The following is a 21533-nucleotide window of genomic DNA, read 5'->3' as shown; positions in this document are numbered from 1 at the left end:
TCAATTATGTGGATGGTTTTCCTAATATTGAACCAGCCCTGCATCCCTGGTATAAATCCTACTTGATCATGGTGGATGACCCTTCTGATAACTTGCTGGAGTCTTTTTGCTAGTTATCCTATTTAAGATTTTTGCATCTATATTCATTAGGGAGGTTGTTCTATGGTTTTCTTTCTCCGTTTTCGACCTGCCTGGTTTTGGAATCAGTACCATGTTTGTGTCATAAAAGGAGTTTGGTAGAACTCCCTCTTTGCTTATTATGTCAAATAGTTTGTAAAGTATTGGGATTAACTGTTCTCTGAATGTTTGATAGAAAATTCACTGGTGAATCCATCGGGCCCTGGAGATTTTTTCTTAGGAAGTTCTTTGATGGCCTGTTGGTTTCATTTTCTGATATGGGATTATTTAAGAATTCTATTTCTTCTTCTGTTAGTCTAGGCAGTTTGTATTTTTGTATATATTCATCCATATCACCTAAATTGGTGTATTTATTGCCATATAATTGGGCAAAGTAATTTTTAATGATTGCCTTAATTTCCTCTTCATTGGAGGTGATGTCCCCCTTTCCGTCTTTGATGCTGTTAATTTGCTTTTCTTCTTTACTTTTTTTAAATTAGATTGACCAGTACTTTGTCTATTTTGTTTATTTTTTCAAAGTACCAGCTTCTTGTCTTATTTATTAAATCAATAGTTCAATCACTTTCAATTTTATTAATTTCTCCCTTAATTTTTAGGATTTCTAGTTTGGTTTTCTGCTGGGGGGTTTTAATTTGATCGCTTTCGAGTTTTTTTATTTGCATTTACAATTGATTGATCTCTGCTCTCCCTAGTTTGTTAATATATGCACTCAGGGATATGAATTTACCTCTGATTACTGGTTTGGCTGCATCCCAAAAGGTTTGAAAGGATGTCTCGTCATTGTCATTTTCCTTGGTGAAATTATTAATTGTTTCTATGATTTCTTCTCTAACTAAACGATTTTGGAGTATCATATTGTTTAATTTCCAATTAGTTTTTGATTTGGTTTTCCATGTACCATTACTTATCATTATTTTTATTGCCTTGTGATCTGAAAAGGCTGCATTTATTATTTCTGCTTTTCTGCATTTGTGTGCCATGTTTCTGTGACCTAATGTATGGTCAATCTTTGTGAATGTGCCATGTGGTGCTGAGAAGAAGGTGTATTCCTTTTTATCCCTATTTGTTTTTCTCCATATGTCTATTAATTCAATTTTTCTAAGATTTCATTCACTTCTTTTACCTCTTTCTTATTTATTTTTTGATTTGATTTATCTAAATTTGATAATGGTTGGTTTAAGTCTCCCACTAATATGGTTTTACTGTCTATTTCTTCCTTCAATTCTCCTAGTTTCTCCATTAAAAATTTGGGTGCTATATTATTTGGTGCATATATGTTGATTAGTGATATTTCCTCATTATCTAAAGTACCTTTTAACAAAATATAATTACCTTCCCTATCCCTTTTGATCAGGTCTATTTTTGCTTTGGCTTTATCAGATATCATGATTGCAACTCCTTCCTTCTTTCTGTCAGTTGAGGCCCAGAAGGTCTTACTCCATCCTTTAATTTTGACCTTGTGGGTGTCTACCCGCCTCATGTGTGTTTCTTGAAGATGACATATGGTAGGGTTTTGGATTCTAATCCATTCAGCTATTCGTCTACGTTTTATGGGTGAGTTCATCCCATTCACATTCAAAGTTATGACTGTCACTGGTAGACTCCCTGGCATTTTGATATCCTTCCCTAATTCTAACCTTTCTTCTTCAGCTCTACCTTTTAGTCCAGTGATTTACTTTAAATCAGTCCCCCTTGTTCCCTCCCTTGATATGTTTCCCTTTCTAGTCCCTCCCTTTTTGTTCCCTCCCCCCTCTTCTTCCCTCCCTTTTTTGTTTTCCCTCCCCCCTACCCACCTTGGTTTTCCCTTCTCTCTTCCCTTGTTGGGTAAGATAGAATTCACGATCCCAATGGATCTGGATGTTCTTCCCTCTCAGAGTTGATTTCCCTGAGAGAAAGGTTTAAGTAAAAACTCTCTTCCTCTCCTTCTTATAGTAGTTTTCTTCCCCTCCCCTTCCCGTGTGAATCTTTGTGTGAGAAAGATTATTCTATTTCGTCTTTCTTTTCCCCGTATTTACACATTACATTTTCCCCACATATTAGTATACATAGAATGATATAAATGTAGTCCTTATAGAAGAGAGTTTGAGTAAAAGAAGAAGATAACATTTTTCCCCTTTCCTTAATATTTACCTTTTCAGGTATTCCTTGCTCTTTGATTTTCGGTATCAAACTTTCCACAGAGCTCTGGTTTTTTCTTTGTAAAAAGTTGGAAATCTTCTATTTTGTTGAATGCCCATACTTTCCCTTGGAAGTATATAGTCAGTTTTGCTGGATAGCTGATTCTTGGTTGAAGACCCAGCTCTCTTGCCTTTCTGAAAATCATGTTCCATGCCTTACGATCATTCAGAGTAGAACTTGCAAGGTCTTGTGTGACCCTGATTGGCATTCCTTTATATCTAAATTGTTTTTTTCTAGCTTCTTGTAGGATTTTTTCTTTTGTTTGAAAGCTTTGGAATTTGGCAATTACATTCCTGGGAGTTGGCTTTTGGGGATTTAGTGTAGAGGGTGTTCTGTGAGCTCTGTCAGTGGCTGTATTGCCCCCTTATTCTAGAATCTCTGGGCAATTTTCTTTGATTATATCTTGTATTACGATATCAAGTTTGCTGTTTATTTCTGGCTTTTCTGGAAGTCTAATTATTCTTAAATTATCTCTTCCTCTATTTTCCAAGTCTGTCACCTTGTCAGTGAGATATTTTATGTTCTCTTCTAATTTCTTGATCTTTTGGCTTTGCTTTATTGATTCTTGCTCTTTTACCTGCTCATTGTCTTCGAGTTGCCTAATTCTGACCTTTAAAGCCTGGTTTTCCTTTTCAGTTTGGTCAAACTGGTTTTGTAGATGCGTGAATTTCTTTTGCATTATTTCCCACTTTTCCTCCCAGAAGGCTTCCATCTTTTTGATCCTATCCGATTCAAATTCTTCATGGGTTTGTGGAGAGTTTCCATTTCCTTTGGAAGGTATCAGAGCATTTGCTTGTGTTTCCTCTTCTATCTCCTCTGTATTTTGTATTTTTGCTCTATAAAATGTGTCCAAAGTCGCCCCCTTCTTCTTGTTTTTCTTGGAATTTTGGGGCTTTTGTGCTTCTGTGGAGTTTGCCATCTCTATCTGAGTGGGGAGGACTAGCTTTTCTTATCTCTGTCTGGTGTTCAGAGGTTTTAGCCCTAGGCAGATTGTCTGTTCTATGCAGTTGTTGTTCTGTCTTCCCGGGGAAGCCAGGAATTGTTGGTGTTTCCATTTTACTGCCCTCCTCAGTTCCCTCCTGATGCTTCTCTGTTGCCTTACTTCCACACTCTGAGCCTGGCTCGGCCCTTTCCTCGGGGTGTTTGTTTCTGTGCCTTAGCTGGCCAGGAGAGCCAGCACTCTGAGTGGGGAGGGGCCGCAGCTTCCCGGAGCTCCGAGGGCTCCTGATAAGATTAACTTTCTCTGAGTTGAACTGAGTATGCTTTGAGGCAGGAACCTTGAGACTCGGATGGAAGGATCCAGCCAGGGGGCTGCAGGCTCCCCCGTCTCTTTCTGTTTCCCTGCTGTCTGGGTGCCCCTGCAACTGGGTCAGGTTGTTTTCAGGATGTGGCCTTCAGAATAGCCAGCTCCTGAGGCCCTTTTGCCAGCCCTGAGGGTTACTGTTGTTTCAAAGGACCCTGCTCTCTGAGGGGGGAGGGGCCGTGGCTTCCTGGAGCTCTAAGGGCTGGTGATAGAAACATTTATTTCTAAGTGTGACATTTGTTAGATTTTTTAAAATAAGAAAGCCTTTGTATAAATAGATATGTACAACTATACATCTATTTATCAAATATCTATCTATCTATCTATCTATCTATCTATCTATCTATCTATCTATCTATCTACTTTTTCCCCATCTAGTGTTTTAGTGTCTCCTCTAGTCATAACATGCCTTTGCTAGAGAAAAGGAGGAATAAAATCTAAAAAAGTAGTAGGATTAGAGGAAGGAGAAAAGCATAGAAGAGAAATGGTTTCTGTGGAATTATTGAGAAAAACATTCATCTCTGAAGACCTGCCCATTTCCAAGTCCCTGAGGAGCTCCTAAAACATCTGTTGCTACACAATTCCAATTCCATTTTGGGTATGTCACTCTTTGACTTTGTAAAAAAAAGTTTATTTAATTAATTATTTAGAATATTTTCCCATGGTTACATAATTCATGTACTTTTCCTCCCTTTTTTCCTCCCCACTCCCAGAGCCAAATGAGCAGTTCCACTGGGTTTTACATGTATCATTGACCAAAACCCATTTCTATATTATTAATATTTGCACTAGGGTGATCATTTAGAGTCTATATCCCCAATCATATCCCCCTCAACCCATGTGATCAAGCAATTGTTTTTCTTCTGTGTTTTGATGTAGATAGTATTCTTTCTCTTAAGTCCCTCAGAATTGTCCTGGATCATTGCAGTGCTGCTAGTAGAGAAGTCCATTACTTTCAATGGTTCTGCTTCTTTTGCTCTTCATTAATTCCTGAAGGTCTTTCCAGTTCCCATGGAATTTTTCCAGTTCATTATTTCTTTGAGCACAATAGTATTCTATCGCCTACAGGTATCACAATTTGTTTGACCATTCTCCAGTCAAAGGGCATCCCCTCATTTTCCATTTTTTTTCCACCACAAAGAGTGCAACTATATTTTTGTACACATATTTTTCGTTATTATCTCTTTGGGGTACAAAAAAAGGGCAGGCAGTCATTTAAAGCCCTTTGGCTATAATTACAGATTACCTTCCAGAATGTTTAGATTAATTCACAACTCTACCAGCAACGCATTAGTGTCCCAATTTTGCTGCATCCTCTCCACCATTTATTACTTATTACTTTTATTAGTTCTAATAGCATCTAAACTCTTTTGAAAAAATCTTAACCTTATGGTAATCTGACAATTCTTCTATTACTTCTACTTGATCTGTTTTTCAGGTCAGTTGTTTTTGTAATAAGAGGTTTCATGTTTTCTTCTATTTTTCCAGTCTTTTGATTTTGCTTTGCTGCTACTTCTTGCCTTATGAAGTCCTTGCCTTCATCTTGTTAAATTCCAAGTTTTCAAGTGTTATTTTTCTTCTGCGACATTTTGGATTTCTTTTTTCCAATTAGGTGATCTTTCTTTCATAATTTTCTTGTTATTGCATTGCTCTTAATTTTTCCTCAGCCTCTCTCATTTGATTTTTTAAAGTTTTTTTTAAGCTCCCCCAAAAATCTCTTTTTGGGCTTGTGATCATTGTCATTTTTGTCATTTTTCATTTGCAATTTGTCATTTTTCTTTACTCTTTTAAAAGCAGATTTTCAACTTCACTGTTTTCTGAATTTGAACTCTCTGGTCTTCTCTGTGTCCAAAGTATCTATATATACTTGGATATTTTCTCTTTTTCCTGTGATTAAAAACAAATTAGTGGTCAATAGGCTTTATTGTTAGAGTCATGCTAATGTTGGGCCTTCTACCCCAGGGTGTGAGGGATGATGCCTCAAATTTCAGAGTTTTTTTGTGTTTGTCATTTCCTGAGCCCTAATTAGTTCTTCCAGTTTTGATGATACAGAGTCAAGGGCAGTCTTTCCCCCAAACCCAACTCCACTCCCACCCCAGTCTGTGATTGATCTTAGGTGTTCCAATCAAGCTCCCCTAGCAGTTCTACCACTACAAGCAGATAGCTTTACTTCTTGTAGTCACCATCTTTCTGCAAACACCAGCTCATTTTCCCCCTTTTGAATGGCAGTCATGGATTTGATTCTCTTGGGGCCTTGCCCCTCAGCAACTATACTATCTGATATGTGTTCCCTCTTTACTTCTCCTCTCCTGAAGCTTCAGCCTAGGATATAGCAAAGTCTGGTCAGCTCGCCTAAGCCTCTGAAGTCTTTCCCTTGTCATTTGTCAACCTCTGAGCTGTGGATGAGTGGAAAAATCTGGAGTTAAGATCAACTATTACCAGGCCTCACTGCCTATTCATTCTACCAGTATCTGCCACTTGGATGTAGGCTCCCCTGTCAAGCTGTCAAGATGAGGCTACCTGCCCTGCTCCCAGGGCTTTGGGGTGTTTACCATTTAAGTGTCAGTCAAGTGAGATGGAGATCAGGTAGGTCAGAGACCTTCCTTCTAAGTTGTCCTTAGCTGTTCTGCTTCACTCCTAATTCCTAACTATTTTTGTGGCTCTTAGCATTGATCCTGTTGCTGTTACTTTATATTATTTTGGGCAGATTTTGGAGAGTGAGTCTCATGCCCTACTCTGCCATCTTTCCACAATCCCATGGAATTTCTCTCAATAGATTGTTTTTTTAAAGCCCTTTTAAAAAAATCCTTACCTTCCATCTTAGAATCAATGCTGTGGTTCAAAGACAGAAGAGTGGTAAGGGCTAGGTAACAGAGATTAAGTGATGTGCCCAGGATCACACATCTAGGAAGTCAGATTTTAAACCAGGACCTCCCATCTGTAGACCTGGCTTTCAATCCACTGAGCCATTTAGCTTTCCCCTTTAACAGATTGATTCTGGCTTTATTCTGCCCTCTGGTTTGGATGGATCTAGGCACTCTTTACTTAGAATTTTTTGAAATATAGTGTCTAGGCCAACTCTTTTATATCAAATATATTCAATTTTTTAGATCTTTACATTTTTTTGTTATTATATTTCTCCTTGCCTCCTAGAATTATTAATTTCTGTTTAATCTATTCTGACCTCCTATCTTGGGTGACCATTTCTTGAGAGAGTTTACAACTTTTTCTTTCCCATCTTTCAGGCAGCTCAGTGGCCAGTGGTGAAGTATGTGGGATTTGGAATCAGGAAGGCTTAAGTTCAAGTACTATCTCAAACACTTATTTACTTACTTAACCTCTCTCAGGTGTAGTTTTCTCATGTGCAAACTGGGTTATTGTGAAGATCAAAGATAATAATTATATGCTTTGCCAATCTTAAAGTGCTATATAATGCCAGCTATTATTATTCTAGGTTTTTTATTCTCTTCCCTGTGTTATTTTATTTTTTATTTCTTGCTTCATTTCTTCTAGATATTCAGGCTGCAAGTCTGGAAAAATCTAATGTTTTCCTTATAATCTCCCATTATAGTTGTTCTAGAGCTAGTTTTTTAATAATTAAAAAAAATAATTTTGCATGCTCTTTCCAGGTTCAGTTTCTTAAATGGGGCTTTGTGCCAGGGCCAAGCAAGGGTTCCTACATTGCTTTTGGGTACAGTGGTTGACTCTGCTGTGTCTTCCTCTGGCTTCCTTGAGTTCTTACACTAACCTATTAGCCTTAGATCTTTGAGGTTCAGAGAGCTGAATTTTCAGGGCCATCTATTGTATCTCAGTAAAGATGATTCAGATCCCTTTCACCTCAGCCTTGGTTATTCTGACCTGAGCTCAGTACATTCTGGTAGTTCTTCCATCTGTGCCTCCCCAGGGTTTCTAAGGTCTGTATATTAGGGCTCAAACTCTCCATTCTTGGTGAACCTGGGCCCAAAATCTTGTAGAGTATAGGTGCCCCAACTCTAGGGGCAACTTCTGACTTTGTTTGGGAATGAGAGAGGGTGAGCTTTTCTTATATCTTGGCTGCCAGATAACTTTTTTTTTTGCAGTTCTGGAGTGGAAGATTTCACTTATTGTAATTTCTCATTGATTTCTTGATCATTTTTCAGTGTGGCATGAAGTTCAGTTATACTAGAGTAGGTATGTGGAAGCTGGGCTTCCTGCCTCCACTTATGGAAGCCATCTTCTTTAATAGCCTTTGAAATTCAGGGGACAAAAGAAATGTCAACAAATCCAAATAGTTTTAAAAGTCCAAATGATTGGGGGCAGCCGGGTAGCACAGTGGATTGAGAGCCAAGTCCAGAGACCGGAGGTCCCAAGTTCAAATCTGACCTCAGCACTTCCTAGCTGTGTGACCCTGGGCAAGTCATTTAAGCCCCATTGCCTAGTCCTTACCACTCTTCTGCCTTAGAACCAATACATGCTATTGATGGAAGGTAAGGATTTAAAAAAAAAAGTCCAAGTAATTGTCCAGTGCTTAACATACCAAAAAAGGAGAACCAGACTTTGTGTAGTGGTCAGTGAGGAAAAAAGAGAAACTAAGTATGGGTGTTGTTATAAATAAAAATTAATCTAGAGGCTTATTACAAGATTTATAAATATTTATTAGAAAAGAGAAATAGAAGAGAAGTTTTAGCCTTTCTAACTTTAGGAAAAGATCCATTCCCCCATTTCACCTGCATGGCTGAGATGGTGGCTTGCCAGAGATGGCCAGATAGATAGGAGAGCAAAGCCTCAGTCCAGGGTGCCAGTTCATTCCAGAGCAGAAATAAAAAAAAAGTCACTCTCCTTCCTGCATTCACTTTTGAAATACTCTAGCTTCTTCCTCCAGGCGACATTGCACTGGTTCTGGCATGTTGACACTTGGGACATTCATGCCCAAACTGGCTGCTCTGTGACACCTATGTCCCACCACTAGGGTTCACTGGATCCAAGTCCATTCACATAGTGTTTAAAACAAATACTCTAAGGGGCAGTTAGGTAACAAGATGGATAGAATACCAGGTCTGGACTTAGGAGGACATATGTTTAATTCTAGCCCCAGACACTTCCTAGTTGTATGACCCTGGGCAAGTTGTTTAATCCCAGTTACCTAGCCCTTGTTACACTTCTTATCAATGTCATTCACTTGTGAATCATTTATTAAGCACCTCTGATGGGACCAAAAGGAAAACAATTCAGTCCTAGATAATTTTAGTAATTCCTATTCTGTTACCTCCTGACACAGAATCAAACTTCTTTACATATCAATAGACTGGAATGTATGGGTGTGCAAGGAGGACTAGCACCTCTAGTGTGAGCTCTTTTCAGGACTCCTCATCCACCTTTGCTGTCCAAGTCTCACCTAACTCAGTGGTGGCTCCAACAACCTGTGGCATGCTCAGAGGCCACATCCTGGCAAACTGTCTCAGCAGATGAGCTAAACCAGGGTTGAGAGTAACTGAAAGACCACAAACCTGTTGGTGAATTAGGGGGCTGTCTACCCCAAGCATGTGAAGACTCCCCTGGCTTAATGGGCACATGGGAACAATTTGTTCTCTTGGTTATGAGGAAAGCTAAAGTTGTTGTGGAGCACCTAGACCTTGGTCAGACATAGACGACTCTGAGGTCATCCACTGCATCCCAGGCCATCACCAATCATCCTGAGTTTTGTCATACCACTGAACTGAAGACTCTGGAGGAGAGCGTGAGGCTGACTTTGTGCAACCCTGCCTCACTTAAATCCAATTCATGTACTGTGTGATGTCATTGATCCTCTTCAAAAACAAAGAACAAACAACAATTAGTAGACTACAGAGTTTAAAAGTGACACATACGATTATCAGTCATGACCATGTAATGAAAATAGGCAGTTGTCCTTAATTGTTCCCAGAAATATGCTTCTTTATTGGGTTTAATTTGATGTTTGTTGAGAAATATTTTGTGTCACTAATTAGTCAATAAAGTTTTAAACATATAAAAAGGGAGGTTTTGATTAGATGGATGATTTTTGAGGTCTTTTCCAATCTAAATCTTTGACCTTCAGAACTTATTATAATTATTTATGCACATATATCCCTACTAGTAGAATATACGTTTCTAGAGGGCAGGAACTATATCTCCACTTCATTTTTTTATTTATGGCATCCACCACAATGCCTAACACAACATACACAATGGATATTAAATAAATATTTATTGAATTTAATGAATTCACTCACTTACTAGAGTGGCTTAAAAAGACAAGTTTCCCTTTTCTAATTACAGCCTTCCAAAGAAAATATCCCAATGGATGAAAATAAGAAAATTCGCATTGAGTCTGTGGATTTGTGTGAAACTTGGGAGGTAGGTGACCTGTGGAAGCAGACAACAAACAGCGAGCTGTGGCTTTGAGGTAAAGTTAGCTCTGTCTAAAAGTGATTGGAAAAGACACCTCCAGGTAGTTGAAAATGAATTTTACCACATGAAAAGATGAGAAACAGCTTGCTAAATGGAATGAGTGCTGGACTAGAATCCTAGACTTCTAATTTTAGCTTTGACACTGAAATGGGGACCTCAAGGGGAAGGGTCAGGGGAGGCAGATGGAGAGGTTTAGCAAGGGGGGGGGGGTGGGGAAGAGGTTGGGGTCAGACTATGGGCTTCCAAAAACTGAACAAGATGAGAGAGCAAGTAATCATTTTGAGGCATAGTTTGGGCAGGCTTGGATGGAGGGGAATCTTCCTTCTGAATTTTAAGATTACTCAAGTCTTTCTCAGTGCTGTATTTGAGTTTGAAGGTTAATCAAGGTAACTTCATTTTTCTTGAGAAATAAATAAAGTATAAAATATTCTGTGAGGGATAGCCTACCCAGGAGCAGTGCTACAGAAAACATTCTGAAGTGTTGAACAGTTTGAACTCAGTAAAATTCTCTGGCTATTTCAAATGGAGAGGAAACTTTTCCCTCAGAGTCTGGGTTAAGATTGGAAACACCATACTGAGATATGGAAGACAATTGCAAGGCTTTAGCCAGAGACTAAGTTAGTGAGGAAAAACAAAAGCTTTCTATTTTAGGCACAGATGAAGCTAATTTGGCTTTAACTAAGTAAGATAGGAGTAAACTCCAGACTTCTGGTCGCCAAAAATTCAAGATTTAAATTAATATCAATAGACCCTGACAAGTCACTTAACCCCCATTGCCTAGCCCTTACCTCTCTTCACTGTTGGAACCAATACACAGTATTGATTCCAAGATGGAAGGTGAGGGTTTATATATAAAAAAAATTAATTAACTAACATAAATAACTCCAAGTATTATATTTTATAAGATTTGTTACTAATCACTTGAAATAGAAGAAATTAAAAAATAGAAGTACAAAGCTCAAGTATGACTATGTGAGTAAACTTTCCTGCCAAGCTCTCCCCCACCAGCCTCCACAGTCGGGTTCTGGGGAGAAGAGAGAGAGGGGTGGGGTTACATCAAAATATATCCTCCCTATATTAGCACGTAGCATACACACGTAACATGTAAGGATGCAAATGGGTGCTGGGTAAGATAATTCTGGGAAGCAAATTCCATCTACACAGTTTTCTCAACTCTCATTTAAAGAATGAAGACACAGCTGAACTCAAAGGCTCTTGACCCTAATGCTTTACTTTATTATTCTATATTCATACAAAATGCATATATATAAGAATTAAATGAGGATGAATATACTAATCGGAAAAGCCCAGGGAATTAAATACTTCAAGATCTTGTTGAGGCAGTCTCTAGTGGTGAGAGTAGGATCTTGGGTCTCTTGAGGTAGCTTCTAGAATGGGGAGAACAAAAGAAGAGTTACATTCCCAGGATTTCTTCCAAACCTTGATAAATTTAGACATCTTGTCAGATTCAGATAAAAGGAAAAGAACCAAGGTAAATTGAATAGGAATGGCAGGGAAGATCATTGGTTTGCTAGAAAATAACAAAAAGTAAAGAGAAGAGAAAGTAGACAGAAGCTGGGGTTTTGTTTTTTCTGTTGGTTATTACTGTTTTTGTTTCTTGGCAGTATAGATTAATCACCCATTTCAAAGAATGAAGGGCTAATTTGATATTTGTGAGGATCTTTGGCTTTGGGCCCTATGATTTATATTTCATTCATTTAAATAATCACCAAACTTCCAGATTTTCATACTTCGATTAAAAATGTATATGGGATTCAGTGTCATCTACATGAATGTTATGAGTCCAGTTAATATATTTCTTTTAAAATTAAAAATATACCTGGTGAAGAGCTGTCCTCTGAACCAGAAAAGAACACTTGGCTTGCAGTCAGGAGACCTGAATTCAAATCATGGCAATAACTTCTCTAGATCTTAGTTTCCTTGAGAAAAAAAAAATGAGTGGACTAAATTATATCTAAAGCCCCTTCCAGGTTTGAATTCCATTCTTTTTTCAAATCAAAGAAGAAGTGAAAAATCAGGGCTAGATAATATTAATGGGAAAGGGATTCTATTCGACATGACCTCCAAGGTTCCATAATGGTTTGCAATCTTCTCTCTATTCAGGTCATGGAGAAATGTAAAGATGCCGGCCTTGTGAAATCCATTGGAGTATCCAACTTCAACCGTAGGCTATTGGAAATGATCTTGAATAAACCTGGGCTTAAATATAAACCTGTCTGCAACCAGGTAAAGCAATTTCTTCTTCAATATAGTTTTTTTCCTATCCTTCTTTCTTACAAATGGACTGAGCGTCTATACATAGTTCCCTGAAATTCCTGTCTTTATCTCATTTTTTCCCTTGAAACTATTTCTCCCTACTCACATTTTTCTAGTTTTTGATAAATAAAACTTATTTCTCTGATATTATTTTTCACAGAAACATGAAGCTTCATCCTATATAATTCACAAGGTCATTTGAGTCTATAGATATCCCTTCCACATTACAGGGGTTAGGGACACAGCACCCCAGCCGTCTGGAAAATTGGCATAAATTGTTTTGACCCCTTTTTTGTATCAGAGAAGAAGCCTGAATTTTTTCTTTTTATTTTATGAGGAATTTACAGTAAAAGAAATTATATATACTTATGGTATTAAAAGATAAAATATATTGCTATTATAGAATATTACACATATATTTTATGCATTTTTGAGTTTCTAAACTTTGTCTGTGTCATCTACTGGCCTTTGAATATTGTCGGCAGCTTCTGAAAAACTGCCGAAAAATTTCCATTTAATTTCTTATGTCAACCTGTCAATTGACACGACATTGGGACAATCGGTACACTGTTATTCCATGGTTCATTTTCTATTCAAAACTGATCAAACAGTACCTGAAATTATGTTTCTTTGAACACATTTAAGTAGTTTTTAATTAGACCAGAGTTCTTTTCCTACTTCTTTCAGGCTCAAACTCTTCATCAGTAGCAGTGTCTAGATGTCACATCCTTTATTATTGATTTAACTCTTTTCCTTAACACAAAAGTACTTTTTCTGCCCCTTTCAGCACTATCTATTTTCTGTGAAAGGGGCCTTAAAGGGACACTATATTATACTAACATTCTCTGATTTGAGGTGTAACTAGATAATATCAAGTCCTTTAATTATGAAAATGCTTGATACTGTCCTTTCTGGTCTTGTGCATCTCATTTTTGTAAGCTAAAACTTTGGTATTTGTTGTGTTGCAGGTGGAATGCCATCCTTACCTGAACCAGAGCAAATTGTTGGAGTTCTGCAAGGCAAACAATATCATATTGGTAGCATATAGTGCCTTGGGATCTCACAGAGAGCCTCACTGGTAAGAGAGCATATGTGAAATGGACCCCTTACGCACTAAAAAGCTGACTACCCAAATTTTTGGATGCTTACATGTGGAGATAGCATTGAGGGTGGGATTATAAGTAACTGGATTAGAACCCCAGCTCTGCCATTTTACTAGTTGGATGGCCTTGAAGAAATCATTTACCCTTTCTAAGGTCTTTCATTATATGCAAAGAGAGGACAATAACATTTGTCCTGTCCACCTCCTGGTATTATTATGAGGTTCAAATAAGATGTCTAAGAAAATACTTTGAAAAATGTCAAAAGGATGATTACTATCTATGTGGCATTAAACTTTGTCCAGTTTCCTGACCACAAAAAATCACATTTTAAAATTTTTCTTTACAGGGTAGATCAAAATTCCCCCGTTCTTCTAGAGGACCCAGTCCTGAGAGGTATCGCCAAGAAGCACAATCGGACCACTGCTCAGGTGGTTCTGAGATACCAGATACAGCGAGGAGTGGTAGTCTTGGCAAAGAGCTTCAATGAAAAGCGCATCAGAGAGAACTTTCAGGTAAAGGGGAAGGAGCAGGATTAGTTTGAGCAGCTGCACAAACAGTGCTGTTAATGCATGGAATATTGGGGGAAATGAGGATAAAACAGAAAAGTCTAAAAGCTGGTTATTAGGAAGGTGACTCCTGAAGTGTCTAGTGAGCATCAGTGAGTCAGACTGATGGAAAGAGAAGAGAGCAGACACCCACCCACATAGATAAAGAAAATAAATACAAAGTAATAAAATACATAGTAATTTTGGAGGGAGAACATTAGCAAATAAGGGGATCAGGAAGGACTTCATATAGAAGTTGGTACTTGAACTAAATCAAAGGATGAAAGATATTCTATGAGGCAAAGAGAGAACCCGTTTTAGGCATGAGAGATGGTAGGTGCAAAAAGGAGACAGGAGATGCAATATTGTGCATGAAGAAGCAAGAGAGAGGTTGGGGCCATGTTATAAAGGAATTTATCTTCAAGCTTATCCGTAAGGCAATAAAGATTTTATTAACTAAGGAAGTGACACTGAGATCTGCATGTAAGGGCAATGTCTTTGTCAGCTATGTCAAGTGACTTGCAGGAAATAACCAATAATCCAATGAGAAATGATGAAAACATGAGCTAAGATGGTAGCTATCTGAGCAGAGAGAAGGGATGAGATAGAAGAAATGTTGATGCAGAAACAGCAGGATTTGGAAATTAATTGTATTTTGGGGGTGAGGAAAAGTGAAGAATTGATTATGAAACTGGGAAACTGCAAAAATCCTGTTTCTTAAACAGAAATTGGGAGGTTTGGGAAGCTGCATTAGTTTGGGAGAAATGATAATGGTTTCTGTTTTGTACATGTTGAATTTGAGATGTCTCTGGGACATCTGATTTGAAATGTTTCCCTGGGAGATCTGATAAAATTGTGTTCTGTCTCTCCTTCCAATTCCTCAAGTCATTCCTCCCTCCCTTTTGGCTACCTGCGAGGGCAGACATTAAGTCCCAAACTTCTCTCATCTTTATAATGTTAATTTTTTTGTTTTAATTGGTACTAAAACTAACTTCGATGAAGTGATAGATCCTAACTGTTGTTGGTTCTTTGCTAAGTTCTTTGTCTCTAGGGATTGTAAAGAAGAGAACAGGTCTTTGATGCTGGCGCTTGAAAAGAAATGGGCAGAGGGCATAGAGCCTTTCCACCTGAATTTTATTACAGAGATCTGATTGATGGTTTAGTAGCTATATGAAAGGGAATGGTAGGGGGGAGCTGGGTGGCTCAGTGGATTGAGAGCCATTCCAACAATAATACAAAATGTGCTGTTTAAAAAAAAGTGCTGTTTACCACTGGAGTGATTTAATATAATATTCACAATGTCCTTTTAGATTTATTCACTAAGTGCTTAAAATAACAGTGATAATTTTGCACAGAAAGCTCCAAATTGAAATTTACATTAATTAAAAAATATAAATGTTATTCTATCTACAATTATGAATATTTTATGTGGGATATTGTTCAAGTATTTAAAAAAGGTTTCCAGCAAAATCTCATATTCTTAAAATTATTTGTAATACTTCATATTGATTTTATTTTACCAACTTTGTTAAATATGGATAGCATTTTAATGAAATAAGTTACAACTTAGATGTTTAATTTACTATAATAATATGCAAACCTAATTTTGATATTGAATTCTTTTATTTGAACAAAGGTTTGTAATATTTGGCTCAAGAACACCTGATTAATCTTAAAACTATTTCCACCTCAAGTTTACTTCTGTATTTTAATTTAAAACAAGGATAAAGTGAAAATGTTTGCTCACACAAATAACATGGTGGAAAATGGTGGAATTTTACAAGCCTTCTTGCTTAAAGATGAAAGATGATTTAAAAATTTTAGCCATCTCACCAACCGACAAAAATAAATAGCTAGATTTACTTTCTACTGGGTGATAACAAGTGTTGTATTAAATGAAAAATGCACTTAATTGCATATATTACTTCCTTTTTAACAATGTTTAAAAATTAAGGGAAAAAATTGCTCCAGTATGACTTTATTCTTTTCTACCATTTGCATACTGGCTACACTCTCAAAGAAACTGCTGAAAAATTGACCAGTGTTGCAAACAAATTCATTTGAAAATCTACCAGAAAGAAGAATAATAGCACAAGTGAAAGATAGTTAAGTCAGAAAACAGCCTTAATTCTGCAACAAAGGGCAATATAAGGTTTGTTTCTGCAGAATGTTTGTGATCATCCATGATAGTTTTAAAGTGGTTTGTAAGCCATCATGGTTTTCAAACAGTCTGACATTTGCACTGTAAGAACACAATTATTCATAAAATAATGATCACATGATTATCCTGCTGATGAGATGTAATTATATAGTAATAGAGGTGAATGAAGGAGTACAAATGAGAGTATGCTCATGTATCTGACTACCCATTGGGAATCTATTTAAATTCAAATATTGAACCCCCATGGCCATGGCAGTTTGGAAACAATTTGATGACAGGTTGAGAAACTTCAAGAACATGTTCCATCCACTAAGTCAGAAATGGTCAGTTTGTGGTAACAGCCACATGAACACAAAAATCATTGTGTCTACAATGCTTTTGAATTTTTTACAGAAACAAATTATATTGCGTCAAACATAAACCTGTTGAACCAATATCCTGAACCTCCAAAGGGACTAAATGGGAACTACAAAATAAAGAAAAGTATACAACTCTAAAAGGAGGAGTTGGGAAAAGGTGACTCCACCCACAAAAAGATGAGGTCTCTCCAAGTGGGAGTCTTCAGTTTTCAGCTAACTAATACAAGACAGGAGAATCTCAGTGGAGAGTGTGACTGACTCAGTCAAGTCATCTCTTTTCAGAGGTGCTATAAGCAGGTCTTACTTATTATTATATCCTTTCTTCTTCGGCAGGTGTTTGATTTCCAGTTGACTCCAGAAGACATGGAAACCATCAATGGCCTTAACAGAAATGTTCGTTACGTGATCCTTGATATGTGAGTTTTTGTTCTTAGCATCTTACTTTCTGTTCTGTGATTGCTGGGACATAGGGCAGCATTTAAAGGAAGAAGTCTTTTTTCAAGTCCTGAGAAGTTATAAATCTACAAAGTGGAACATTTTACATCAAATCTCTACCTTTTATCTTGAAAAGGATTCTTGATCTCTCCCATGCACATATTCTGGATCAAATATAAAAACAAAAACCATTTGAATAATTGAAACTCAAGGGGGAAATTGCAATAAGCCATTTGCAAACCTCAGTCATTTCTCTGATCTCAAACATAATCCTTCAGTTCTCTGTGTAAGTCTGGCTATCTCTATCTTTAGAGTTTAATAGAAAATTTGTATTTTTTTTTCACACAGGGATTGTATTATTTTTTGGTACACAATAAGTCCTTTCCTTCCCCTTTCAGTAACCAAATTTCTCTTATACAAAAGGAGTAACACCTTTTACATACTTAGAATTGAGGTTTTAATTATGTCTGATGCTTGCTAACTATGAGATCATCAAGTCCCTTCAACTCTCTGAATCTTAGTTTCTTAGAAAATCTAAAAAAAAAAAGAGGTTTGAATTAAATTATCTTTAAGGTCTCTGAATTAGACTTGAGAGTGACATAGATTCAGTGAGGATGAGCACTAGAGCAACACTCTTTAATGTCACCATGAAAAGGTATAGTCATGGGCATTTCAGGATAGCTGAAGAAAAGTAAGTGTAGCTTCCTGATCCTCCAAACCCATTTCCTATAACAATTCTTTAATTCCTCTTTCATTATTCAGGAAATGAGGTTCCAAGAAGCCCTATTCCTCTTTCCATGATTACTTTCATCCTCATTCATCCATAACATACCTTATTAGCCTAGCAACATTAGGAAATTGTATAAATATACTCATTAAAATAAGCACCATAACACTTGTGTATATATGTATTTTCCTATATCTAACTTTGCAACCTTATTTTCCTACATTGGAAAGTGGATGTCCAGTAGATATCTTCAACGCATCATAACCAAAATTGAACTCATTACTTTGCTCTCATATACTTTTTGCATTCAAAATTCCCTATTACCGTCATGGGTTCTTCCAACCTCCCAGCCCCCAGGCTTTACCACCTAGGTATCATCCTTGAATTTCCTCATTTGCCATATCCAAACTATGGCCAAGTCTTATTGATTTTACCTTTGCAGTATCTCTTGAATATGCCCCCTAATACATCGCCATAGTGTAGTTCCGTATAATACAACAGAATTATTGCAATAGGCTGCTAGTGAGTCTGCATGCCAAAGTTTCTCCTAATTCCAATCCACTATTAGGCTATCAGAGTGATTTTCCTAAAGTAGAGGTCCAAATATGTCCTACAACAAACCCCCATGGCTCCCTGTCATCTCCAGGGGCAAATACAAAATTCTCTGTTTGGCCTTCAGTGTCCTTTATAATCTCTTCATTCTCCCTCACCTTTATAGCTTTCTTTTTTTTAAAAAAAATTTTTTTAAACCCTTACCTTCCATCTTGGAGTCAATACTGTGTATTGGCCCCAAGGCAGAAGAGCAGTAAGGGCTAGGCAATGGGGGTCAAGTGACTTGCCCAGGGTCACACAGCTGGGAAGTGTCTGAGGCCAGATTTGAACCTAGGACCTCCCATCTCTAGGGCTAGCTCTCAATCCACTGAGCTACCCAGCTGCCCCCCCTTTGTAGCTTTCTTACACCAACTTGTCACATTCTCTTTGATTCAGGGATAGTGGCCTCATTACTTTTTCATGAATAAGACATGCCATCTTCCAGTTCTTGGTGTTTTCTTTGGCTTACTCCCATGCTTGGAGTAATCTCCCCCTTACTTCTATCCCCTAGCTTCCCTGACTTTCTCCAAGACTCAACTAACATCCTACCTTCTCCAGAAAGCCTTTCCCAACCCCTCTACTATGTTTGCCTTTCAGTCATTTCAGTCTAGCACTTCATGACCCCATTTGAAGTTTTCTTGGCAAAGATGCTGCAGTGGTTGGCCATTTCCTTCTTCGTGTCTATTATACCACCTGTTATAATTAAAATTAATATATCTACCAGTTATTATTTTTCATAAAGTTTATTAATAGAAAAGGTAGATAAGCACAGAGTTAAATCTCATCCTTACTCTAAGTTCTTGGACCATGAACTTGGACCTATTCTCCATGAATCTTTCTCTCTCCCTCACCTCTCTCCTCTCTCCCAGAGTCTGTCCCAAAAAGCCCAGGTATGCCCCACCCACTTTCTTTTATTGATGTTCAGGACATTCACAGACATTCATGGATGCAAATGCTGGCATGAGAAGAATGTTGACCAACTGAGTTGGCCCTCCAGGAAGGGGAGGGGATAAGATCCCCTCAACACACACCCATTTACTTACCTTGCATCTCTGGAATGCTTTCCTGTCTAAGGGAACTGAACATAGACTGCTTGAACTCAAGGCAAGAAGGATCCAAGGCGAAGTTCTCACTCAGTGCTTAGATTAACATGGATCAAAGAAAATAAGTCACTCCAGAAACTATTTTTTAATATGGGAAAGGGTGTGTTTGAGGAGGTTAGATTTGCCGAAGTGGGTGGGGGTTGTTGTTGCAGCTGGTGTATTAGAGAGATTTCTTTAATGCATAAGACTTATACCTGGATGTTTTTCCCCTTTTAGGTTCAAGGAATCTGCCAACTATCCATTTAATGATGAATATTAGGCAAGTTGTAACTCAGAAGATTTATGACCCAGAGGCATTAGTTGTCTCAAGGCAATAGCTTCCATTCTGCTGATTTTCACGGAAATTCAATTCATTATTTTGAATAGGCCATGCTTCTACACCAAGATCTCATTTAAAGGTAGTTGTTCTTTTAGAAGTTCTGCCTTCCTTCTCTGCAATAAAATAGACATAATGGCATAGACTCATTTATGCAGCATTTCAGAGGTTCTCAGGCATTTTTCAAGGACTAGGGCAAGTATTATCCATTTTTTTAGGTTGTATCTGAGCTAGTACTTAGCTCACAGCTTTCCTCTTTCCTCACATATTGCCATTATACTAAGTGCTTCAGCCTATATGTTGATATCCCTCTAGCATCCTCACCATCCAATTCTTCAAACTCTCCAGCTCTCATGAGCCACTCCATTTTGCCATCTGAATAGTGGTGCAGACAAGCTGTCCTAGGAATGATGCTACCCTTCAGTTCTCTACAAACAATTTCACCTCAGGCACTTTCATACCCATCGCAAATACAGTAATATCCTTAACTTTTCTGAAATGTGATTTGCCATGACTATGGCCTACAGAAGAAAGCTAATTATATACATAGCCTTTTCTAGTTTAAACCTATCCTAGAGCAGAAATATATGATTAGAAATTTAAAAAATAAGCACATTCAGTGATTACACACAAAGAATCAATAAGTGATAGTTCACTCAAAACCTGGAAGAAGACTAGCCAGTGTAAGCCTCGAGGCTGACCTATCCTGATCTAAAGCATTGTATATTAACACCTAGACAAAACTAAAATGTTTAAATCTGGCATCTCTCCATACTAAGTTGGCTCAAAGATATAACTTCAATGCATACTCTTTTCCATTTTCATAATTTTAATAATCAATAGCCAAACATTTTTCCATTTTGATGATTTTAATAATAGCCAAACATTCTTATCAAATAAAAATAATACTTTATAAAATAAACTTGTAAGTCTAACAATAACATAAATAGTATTGTGGTTTTAAAAAACAATGCAAAATTTATCGCCGGTCAAATCATATCAGTTTGGTTTCATGCATTTCTGAATCATTTTACACAGGAAAATCATTTCATTCACCTATCATTTCTACACTAACCAAATACAAAAGACCAGTATAAAGTAATTACACTTCTAATTCTTATTCATGAAGTTTCCAAGTATATCACCTTAAAGCCAAATATCAGATGTATTTACCTATAGAGGGTAAAACATTATAATTATTTCAACTTTAAATGGACCACATTATAGTTTAGTTTTAAGACAAACTCAGCCAAGTCAAATTTTGATTAACAATCACAAATGGTCTCATTCAAAATCTCAATTTCCTAAAAACCATCAGAAGCTTCCAACTGCTTTAAAGATTAACAATGAAGAGGGGAGGGAGACAACAAGAATCATGTAACCATGGGGAAAATTTTTTAATTTAAAAATCTAAATAAATAAAGATTAACAGTGGTAGTCTTACACTCTCATCTCTGTTAACCCTTAAAAAACAATGGGGGGGGGGGAGGGCAGCTAGGTAGCTCAGTGGATGGAGAGCCACGCCTAGAGATGGGAGGTCCTGGGTTCAAATGTGACCTCAGACAGTTCCCATCTGTGTGGCCCTGGGTAGGTCACTTAACCCCCATTGCCTAGCCCTTACCACTCTTCTGCCTTGGAGCCAATACACAGTATTGATTCCAAGATGGAAGGTAAGGGTTTAAAAAAACAACAACAATAAGGAATAGCTATCCTATCTCCCTGAAAAACCAGAGAGCCATAATATGCTCATCAACTTTGTTTATTTCCTTTAAGAGAGAGAGAACAAACACACAAGTGGAGGTTGGGGTAGAATCTAGCCCAAAGAGGAAGAAGAGATTAGAGGGTTTATAGTACTCTAAGAGAGAGAGGAGAGGGGTCTCTGGGATTGG

General features: G+C 37.5%; 1 protein-coding gene across 2 annotated transcripts in view; it reads left to right on the top strand.

Moving 5' to 3' along the window:
• Positions 1-21081, top strand: part of LOC100022478 (aldo-keto reductase family 1 member C1-like) — a 38297-nt gene extending 17216 nt beyond the window's left edge. For both annotated transcript variants that reach the window (XM_001374277.4, XM_007503865.3), the window contains 6 exons: positions 9896-9973; positions 12152-12274; positions 13273-13382; positions 13754-13919; positions 16806-16888; positions 19545-21081. In XM_001374277.4, the coding sequence (XP_001374314.1) occupies positions 9896-9973; positions 12152-12274; positions 13273-13382; positions 13754-13919; positions 16806-16888; positions 19545-19587 (603 nt within the window). In that variant the 3' untranslated portion in view covers positions 19588-21081. The remainder of the gene's footprint in view (positions 1-9895; positions 9974-12151; positions 12275-13272; positions 13383-13753; positions 13920-16805; positions 16889-19544) is intronic.
• Positions 21082-21533: the final 452 nt, after the last annotated feature.

The sequence above is a fragment of the Monodelphis domestica genome, chromosome 5, assembly GCF_027887165.1.
Source record: "Monodelphis domestica isolate mMonDom1 chromosome 5, mMonDom1.pri, whole genome shotgun sequence".
In the NCBI taxonomy this organism is placed as follows: Eukaryota; Metazoa; Chordata; class Mammalia; order Didelphimorphia; family Didelphidae; genus Monodelphis; species Monodelphis domestica.
Note: the sequence above shows the minus strand (reverse complement) of the source record. Positions and strands in the feature narration are given on the sequence as shown.